The 9,306-nt window shown below is 47.1% G+C and overlaps 1 protein-coding gene across 1 annotated transcript in view; it reads right to left on the bottom strand.

Moving 5' to 3' along the window:
* LOC107115617 (zinc finger protein OZF-like) overlaps window positions 1–1,507 on the bottom strand; it is a 2,414-nt gene extending 907 nt beyond the window's left edge. The window contains exon 1 of the mRNA XM_015417355.1: window positions 380–1,507. Within this exon, the coding sequence (XP_015272841.1) occupies window positions 380–1,507 (1,128 nt within the window). The remainder of the gene's footprint in view (window positions 1–379) is intronic.
* Between the last annotated feature and the right edge of the window lie 7,799 nt (window positions 1,508–9,306).

The raw sequence follows: 9,306 nt of genomic DNA, 5'->3' as shown, positions 1-9,306 counted from the left end.
AAAGGGGGGTTTGGGGTTTTTTTGGTTTTTTTTGGCCCCCCCCCCCCCCCCCGGCTTGAGTGAGGTCTTGGCCCACAATCCAGGAATTCCGTGTTCTTTCAAAAGTGTACACTATATTGGGTATGGTTATTGAATATACTCTATTCAATTTTACTTATGTATGGTTTGAAGAATGCATGTTTCTAGTTCAAGGCACTGTTCTCTCTGTGTTTCACTTCCTCTGGAGGCCTAAGTTCCCTAGCCAGACTCCACCCACCCATACAAAAGAACTCTAATGGGGTTGGGGATCCCTGGTAGAGGCTTGGACCCCTAAAGTTCCCCTACAGGTTCTTCGATGCAATTGAAGAGTGCGATTTTGACAGAATTTCTTTCTACACACTGAGCATTCAAAAGGTTTCTCCCCTGTGTGAGTTCTTAGGTGCACTTGAAGACTGCCTTTCCAACGAAATCTCTTTCTACACTCTGAGCATTCAAAAGGTTTCTCCCCTGTGTGGGTTCTTAGATGCAGTTGAAGACTGCCACTCTGACTGAATCTCTTTCCACAGTCTGAGCATTCAAAAGGTTTCTCCCCTGCATGGGTTCTTTGATGCAGTTGAAGACTGCCACTCTGACTGAATCTCTTTCCACAGTCTGAGCATTCAAAAGGTTTCTCCCCTGTGTGGGTTCTTCGATGCTCTTGAAGATGGCTACTCTGATTGAATCTCTTTCCACACTCAGAACATTCAAAAGGTTTTTCCCCGGTATGGGTTCTTTGATGGAGTTGAAGATATCCTCTCTGCCCAAATCTCTTTCGACACACTGAGCATTCAAAAGGTTTCTCCCCTGTGTGGGTTCTTCGATGCTCTTGAAGATGGCCACTACGATTGAATCTCTTTCCACACTCAGAACATTCAAAAGGTTTTTCCCCTGTATGGGTTCTTTGATGGAGTTGAAGAGTGCCTCTGTGCCCGAATCTCTTTCCACACTCTGTGCATTCAAAAGGTTTCTCCCCTGTGTGGATTCTTTGATGTAGTTGAAGATTACCTCTGTGCCTGAATCTTTTTCTACACACTGAGCATTCAAAAGGTTTCTCCCCTGTGTGGGTTCTTTGATGCTGTTGAAGATGGCTACTCTGATTGAATCTCTTTCCACACTCAGAACATTCGAAAGGTTTTTCCCCTGTGTGGGTTCGTCGATGTAGTTGAAGACTGCCATGCCGACTGAATCTCTTCCCACACTCTGAGCATTCCAAAGGTTTCTCCCCTGTGTGGGTTCTTCGGTGCTGTTGAAGAGTTGAACTGTCACTGAATCTCTTTCCACACTCTGAGCATTCAAACGGTTTCTCCCCTGTGTGGGTTCTTAGATGCTGTTTAAGATGGGAACTCCGACTGAATCTCTTTCCACAATCTGAGCACTCAAAGGGTTTATCCCCTCTGTCGGTTCTTAGATGGTGCTGAAGACTGTCACTTGAACTGAATTTTTTTCCATGGAATTGGACTTGATATTGGGTTTGTTCTGAGAAGTCCATTCTATATTCTGAACACTTGTACCTATTTTCTGCTGTATGAATGACTTCTTGGAAATCCCCCCCCTGCCAAGGAATGGGTTGGTCCCTCTTCTTGACCATTTGGCCTCCTTTCTGCCTCTTGATTGTGCCTTGAATGCTCAACTTCCCTTTGAAGCCTTCATTTTTAACTTCATCTGGCAATTGCTGATGAAGCTCCTCACCCTCCTCATTCCTCTGATCATCCTCTGCTGGAAGAAAGAGAAAGATACCATTAGCCCCCAAGAGGGCAGGTAAAATCTGAAGGCATCTATGTGACTGCAGTAGGAAAGGGTTGACAGCCCTGTGGCTTTGTCCATCTTGACTGATCTTAACTAACCCCGTCCACCTCTCCCCAAAACACCAAGTACTTAAGGATACCACAGCCCCTCAAGAGCCACAGCTGAGCTCTTGCCTGGAAGGAGCTTCTGAGCCTCCAAATCTCAGGCCCCAGAAGGCCTCCCTCCCTCCTTACTCAGTGGGCTTTATAATTCTACCAAACTAAGAGTTGCCTACAAGTGAAGCAGAAGAGGCCCATGTTTATTCCTTTCCTATTCCCTTGACATAAGCAGGACTTTCTCAGTGGCGGCCCCATACTGGTGGAATGAGCTCACGGAGGAAGTCAGGGCCCTGCGGGAACTCTTGCAGTTCTGCAGGGCCTGCAAGATGGAGCTCTTCCTCAGGCTTTCAACTAGGGAGCTGCCACCACTATAGAGCCCTGGCCTTTGGTTTTGACATCTAGCCTGTGCCACAGGAAGATCATGAGCAGAATGTCTTAAAGTAAGCCATCTCAAACAACTAACTAACCATTACCAGCACTTTATGAATTTATATATTTGTAATAGGTATAACTTGAATTGTTTTTAGATGATTTTATGTTGTTTTAATTGCTATTTATGCATTGACTGTGAGCTGCCCTGAACTTGCTTTGTGGGGAGGGCGGGGTACAAATTAGATTAATAAATAAATAAATAAATAAATAAGGATACCTACTCTCAGCCAGCTCATTTGGGAAGGAAATCCTCTCCTGGGATCCTCCTGAGAAGTTCTCCAGCCATTCTTCGGATGTGAGGCCTCTGTCTGTCTCCACCACCGTCTGTCTTACATTCCTTTCTTCTGTGGCAGAGAGAGAAGGAGAACATTCTCATATCGGGTAGATAAGAAATCCAAGCAAGAAGAAAAATTCTTCTGGAAGGACGGAAATATGGTCAAGACCAAAGCCCACAATCCCAAGCAGTATAAGCGGGATGAATCCATTCCAGATCAGAGTCATGGCAGATGACAGTCATCTCCTCTGGAGGAAAGGTGTGTTGTGAAGGTTGAAATCAGGGAAATTAGGATCAGGCCCCTTTCAGAGTCTTTCTGAGGGACTGTCAGCCCTCCCTTGTCCTCAGGTCAGGACACCTTCCCTGGCTTGGGTGGTGGCCGCAACACTGGCCACAGTTGCCCTGGGCAAGTAGCAGGATAGGCCTCAAAATGGTGTCCTGCTGTTCTGAGACATGCCTCACCCTAATGACAGCAATTCACACCTTTGGGCACCTGTGAAAGATCCTTACCCAGGGAGGCTACGCTCCCATAGTTCTCCAGCATGACTTCCCTGTAGAGAGCTCGTTGGCCAGGATCCAGAAGGGTCCACTCCGCCTCGGTGAAGTACACGGCCACCTCCTCAAAGGAAAAGGGACGCTGAAAGGAAAAGCAGATTCCCCTTGTTAGAAACCATGCCAGGCAGAGGTTTGACACGGAGGGAGCATTCCCATAGGATGCTGGATGTAGAGCTTTGCACGGGTAAACACAGCCTTTCTCGCCTGGGCATCTTCCAGCCACTGCAGGAGGAAAAGCCCCCCTGAGAAAGGAGAGGGGACCCAGGTTGTCCCCTGCTCATCTCTCCTACCTGGACTGGAAGTACAGCAGCCATTTCCACATCTCTGAAAAGACAAGGACTCAACAGCATCTCTCCAGTGCCTGTTAGTGAGACAAAGGAGGAAGGAAGGGTGTTTGCCATGACTTTCTATTCCATTGGTTGGTTTGTTCCCTGCTTCACACACCCCTTTCTCAAGGGTGTGAAACCTTGCCTTTGTACACTTAACAAATTTTTAAACATTTCTCAGTAAACTGTGGGAAAGGCAGAAGTGAAGCACAAGGTACCTATGTGTTACCCAAAGAGGCAGTCTCCAAGTAGTTGGGGGAAAGGTTTTTATTAAAAGAAAAGGAGAAATCAAGAATGCATATATACCATAAAGCACATGCAAGGAGGAAAGGGGAAAGCTTTTTAGGGAAGCGTGATAATTACCAATCCTGAAGAGGTCCATAGAAGCAGCAAATCAAAGGAGGAAAAGAGCCAGCGTTTTGGGAAGTGAAAGAGAGTCTGCACTCAAGTTGGGGTGTGAGGAGAGATTCAAGACATACAAACACACTGCAGGGTAGCACAGTTATAGGGCAAAATGTACCCTGAGGTGGGTTGATGCAGTACTAGAAGACAATAACTTAATGGTTATAGTGGAGGTAAAGAAAGGTGTGGGAGAGGCATGATGGCTCTACAAGCACCAGACAGGAAAGGTGATGGGGGAAGATATATAGATCAATTGTTGATTAATAGATTGATTGCTGATTAATCATTGCTTAATCAAGGCAAGTGGGTGCAGGGGAAGCAGGCTTGTGTGTTGAGGGGATTATCCCTGAGTGAATCAATAGGTCCTGGGAGACTCGTTGTTCTAAAGTATGCATCTCTCCAGGGCGAGGGGCGGGCAGTGGCCAGGCAGTCTGCTCCTGTTAGGAATGGGCACAAACCAGGAGGTTCTCTTTAAGTGGCTTTCGTAAGAGGCAAGTTCACCCAGAAGTGAATGCACACAAAAACCCCAGACATGACTAGAGTGCATCTGGAGACTCGAGGGTAATATCAATGAGTTTTCAGAGCATCTGTTGTCATGCTAACATTACTAACAGGTTTTAAGCCAAACATGACATCTACATGACACCACGTCCTCCCCAAGATTACCATAAAGCTCCTGGGGAATTCCAGGACACAGCCTGCTATCCCTACCCCAGCGTCCTGCCAGATGCCCCTATAAGCACAGCCACAGAAGCCAAATTTTCCCATTATTATTGGCCCCTAGGAACTGGATTTCCGAGCTCTGCTGCCCCAGAAAATGGAGGCTCCCTTTATTCACCAAGTTGAATAGCTCTGCTGAGGTTTGTCTACCTTTTCTTTTTTGAGCCACCTTGACTTCCTCTTAGGGAAGGAAGGTGGGATAGGAATATTTTAATTAATGGGAGGAATTACCTCCCATGAATTTGTCTAATCCCATTTCAGACGCACCACAGTTAGTGGGCACTGAGTGCCGCAAATTAAGTCTGTGTTGTGTGAAGAGGTATCTGCTTCTTTTCCTGATCTGAACTCTCTGCCCATCAAATTCACGGGGTGCCTCAACTCCATGCAGGCACGGTGAGTCCTTACCACAGGGGAGGGCATCTTGGGCATGCTCCTGGGCCTGCGCCCTCTGCCCTTTCTCCAAGGAAGCTCCTTCCGCCACAGAGAATGTAGCTGCTTCTGTCTTCATGGATGGTGCCCACATCTGAAACAGCAGCGGGGGAGAGGGGGTAAGAGATGGAATGGGACAGACCAAGGAATAGATCCTGCCCCACTCCCAGACTCGGCACCCTTCTACCAGTGGACCTGGTGAGTTATCTGGAGGAATAAGAAATTCTCTAGTAGAAGAGGCTGCTGAAGGAGGCTGTTAAATCCCCCACTTGGATGATTAACACTTGGACAAATATCTCTCAGGGAAACTTGAGGATATGGCCAGATATCGCTGCTTGAATTGGACAAACCTGGAGGAAACCCCCTCACCTGCTCTGCCTGCCTCTTCTCCTCTGCCTGACTCAGGAGGAAGCCTTCGGCCAGGGCCACCGCCTGGGAACTGGTCTCCGGCCCACATCCTCTGACCCAGCCCTGCATTTCCTGGGGCAGGATGGCCAGGAACTGCTCCAGGATCACCAGGTCCAGCATCTGCTTCTTGGAGTGCCTCTCCGAGTCCAACCAGTAGCTGCAAAGTCCATGGAGCCGGCTGCAAACCTCTCGGGGCCCATCTGCCTCATGGTAGCGAAACTGCCGGAAGCGTCGGCAATGTACATCTGAGTTCATGGTGCCCTTAGCCAGAATCTCTGGGGCAGATCTGTCCCAGAATTCAACAGCACTCCCAGCTTGGAGGTGAAGGGGGCCTTTGCTTGCTGTCTTGCCTGTTCCATGTCCTCCTGGGTCCTGCTCTTCCATCTCCTTACCCTTCTCTTGAGTCACTTCCGAATGTGAAAAAGGCCTTTATTTACTTGGCTATGGAGAGAGGCTTCTCCCTGGTGGGGCAGAGAGAGAGACAGACAGCAATGTGTCAAAAAGAAAACAGAATGGAGATACACCACTGAACATCACAAACCTTCATCTCCTCAAGATGGGTAGACCTGGTAGTCTGCCTGTAGCAGTAAGAAAGAGTAAGAGTCCACTAGCACCTTAAAGACTAACAAAATATGTGGCAGGGGATGAGCTTTCATGAGCTACTGCTCATTTACTTAGAACAAATATCTTTCAGGGAAACTTTAGGATATGGCCAGATATCATTGCTTGAACTGGATGAACCTGAAGGGAATCCCCTCACCTGTTCTGCCTGCCTCTTCTCCCCCACCTGACTCAGGAGGAAGCCTTCGGCCAGGGCTACCGCCTGGGAACTGGTCTCCGGCCCACACCCTCTGACCCAGCATAAATCAGGACACTAAATAGCTACTCCTTTCTTATAATAGTTTTCAGGTGAGGCATTAGATAAAGAAAATGAAATTTTATACATTATAAAGTTCTCCCATATTCGATTAAACCACTGAGACAGCGAGGGAGGGTTTTTACCTAGCCATCGAGGTGCAACAAGGATACGTCCCGCTGCTAACAAATGAGCTATCAATTCTTCTTTCCGTCTTTCTTTCCTAGGATGAGGCCATTTTCCCAGCAACACCACTTCAGGGGAACAAGATAAGTCTACTGCCGTTATTTCCCTAATTTTCCCCATAATGTCCCTCCAAAACTGTTTTATTACGGGACAATACCACCAACAGTGTATAAAATCTGCTAAGCCTCTGCATTGTTTTTTGCACAGTGGGTTATATGATTTGTTTATGCGGTACATTCTTGTAGGTGGAGTATACCGACGCAGAATAGTTTTTGCCATTTGTAAATTAATGCAGAAAAGGGCAACACGAATGATAAAAGGGTTGGAACACTTTCCTTATGAGGAAAGGTTGAAGCGCTTAGGGCTCTTTAGCTTGGAGAAAAGACTACTGAGGGGTGACATGATTGAGGTTTACAAGATTATGCATGGGAAAGAGCAGGTAGAGAAAGAGGTACTTTTCTCCCTTTCTCACAATACAAGAACTCGTGGGCACGCCGTGAAATTGCTGAGCGGTCGGGTTAGAAGGGATAACGGGAAGTACTTCTTCACCCAAAGAGTTATTAAAACATGAAATTCACTGCCACAGGAAGTGGTGGCGGCTACAAGCATGGACGGCTTCAAAAGGGAATTAGATAGGCATATGGAGCAGAGGTCCATCAGTGGCTATTAGCCACAAGGTATAGATAGGGGCTCTGGGGCAAGTGATGCTCTGTTTTCTTGGTGCTTGGGGGGCCAACAGTGGGAGGACTTCTAATGTCCTGGCCCCATTGGTGGACCTTGTCATGCCTGCCCCTGCTGATGTCATGCCTGCCCTTGCTGATGCCCCTGAGGAGGCACCTGCTAGCCAGGATCCTGTGGACTTACAGGCTCCTGAGGACAGTACTGCAGCAGAAAGGCAAAGACTGGATCCTGTAGCTGAAAGCTATCTAAGTGGTGAGGAGGATAGAGCCTCCCAGGGAACACCTGCAAGGGATCAGTCTCTGCTGCAGCCCAGTAATTCATCATCAGACTCGCCTCCACCTGTAACCAGGCTCAGGAATGTAAGAAGACAACAGCTGAGAGAGCGAAGGCAGAATGCACGCATGCGTGCCAGAAGATCTCTTAGCCCTGATTACTGACAGGATCCTGTCCTCACTCCTGGCTAGCTAATGAGTTGATTAGCTAGCACTGTATATATGCAAGTCTGTTGCCAGCAGTCATTTGTGCTGGCAACGTCGTTTGTTCAGGACCTGAATCCTTGCATCTCTGCTCCAGACCTTGTGGAATTCTTCTCGGCTTGATCCTCGGCTTTTGACCTTTGGCTTTGTTGACCCTGCGTTCATCTCTGACTCCTCTGGTATTGTTGTGATTTATGGACTTGAAACTTTGGTATGTCTGACCCTGCTTCTGGACTGTGATTTAAACCTGCTTGAACCTTGCTACCTGATTTGCCCGGCTTGACCTCGGACTGTTCCTGGACTTTTGCTTACTTGCGTCACGCCCCCTGGTCCTGCCGTGACAGACCTCCTGATGGCACCTGGTATTTTTGGCCACTGTGTGACACAGAGTGTTGGACTAGATGGGCCTTTGGCCTGATCCAACATTGGCATCTCTTATGTTCTTATGTTAATAGAAATTACCTTTGAACTTCTACTATATCTTTCCCATATTTGTTGCCAGTCTTCGTCTGTCCATTCTGTGTTCAAGTCAATTTCCCATTGTTTTTGATATAGAGTTTTTGGTTTTTCATTGCTAAAGTTTATTTGTTTATATACTATAGATGTAATATTTCTGTTTCGTTTTCTGTTTTTGTCTAATGGTGTCAGTGGTCTGCATCTAGTCGCGACCATTGAAGGAGACTCCAAAATATGTTTGATTTGTAAGTGTTTATACCAGTGTATCTGGTGTTGTGGAGGGGATATTCATTAAATTTGCAGATGACACTAAATTGGGAGGAGCAGAGAACACACCAGATCGAATTCAACGAGATCTGAACATGCTGGGAAAGTGGGCGGATGTGAACAAGATGCAATTTAACAAAGATAAGTGGAGTTCTACATCTGGGTAACACAAATGAGGAACACACATATTAGAAGGGGGATACATTTTGAATTACAGAATAGATTCTATAGAATAGATTCTTTTGAACTATGGTGCTGCTAGAGAAGACTCTTGAGAGTCCCTTGGACTGCAAGAAGATCAAATCAGTCAATCCTAAAAGAAACCAACCCTGACTGTTCCCTGGAAGGCCAGATAATGAAACTGAAGCTCAAATACATTGGCCACCCAATGAGAAGGGCGCACTCACTGGAGAAGACCCTGATGCTGGGAAAGATTGAAGGTCAAAGAAGATGGGGACGGCAAAGGATGAGATGGTTAGACAGTGTCATAGATGCAACGAACATGAAGTTGAGCAAACTCTGGAGCACGACGGAAGACAGGAGGGCCTGACGTGATGTGATCCATAGGGTCATGAAGAGTCGGACTCAACTGTGCGACTGAACAACAACAAACATTTCTGAGTAGCAGTGTGTGTGAACAAGATCTTGGGGTAAGGGTGGACCAAAAGTTAAATATGAGCAGGCAGTGTGATGGAGTGACAAAAAAGGCTAATGCGAGCTTGGGGTGTATCAACAGAGGCATAACATCCAAATCACAAGATGTCATAGTCCCGCTGAACACTGCATTGGTCAGGCCGCACCTGGAGTATTATATGCAGTTCTGGAGGCCTCACTTCAAAAAGGATATGGACAGAACAGAGTGGGTGCAGAGGAGAGCAATGAGGATGATCAGGGGCCTGGAGACCAACCCCTGTGAGGAAAGGCTGAGGGACTTGAGAATGTTTAGTCTGAAGAAGAGGAGGTTGAGAGGGGACAT

Source organism: Gekko japonicus, unplaced genomic scaffold (assembly GCF_001447785.1).
Source record: "Gekko japonicus isolate JY-2015 unplaced genomic scaffold, Gekko_japonicus_V1.1 scaffold2255, whole genome shotgun sequence".
Lineage (NCBI taxonomy): Eukaryota > Metazoa > Chordata > Lepidosauria > Squamata > Gekkonidae > Gekko > Gekko japonicus.
The sequence above is the reverse complement of the archived record's forward strand: the minus strand, read 5'-3'. Positions and strand labels throughout refer to the sequence as shown.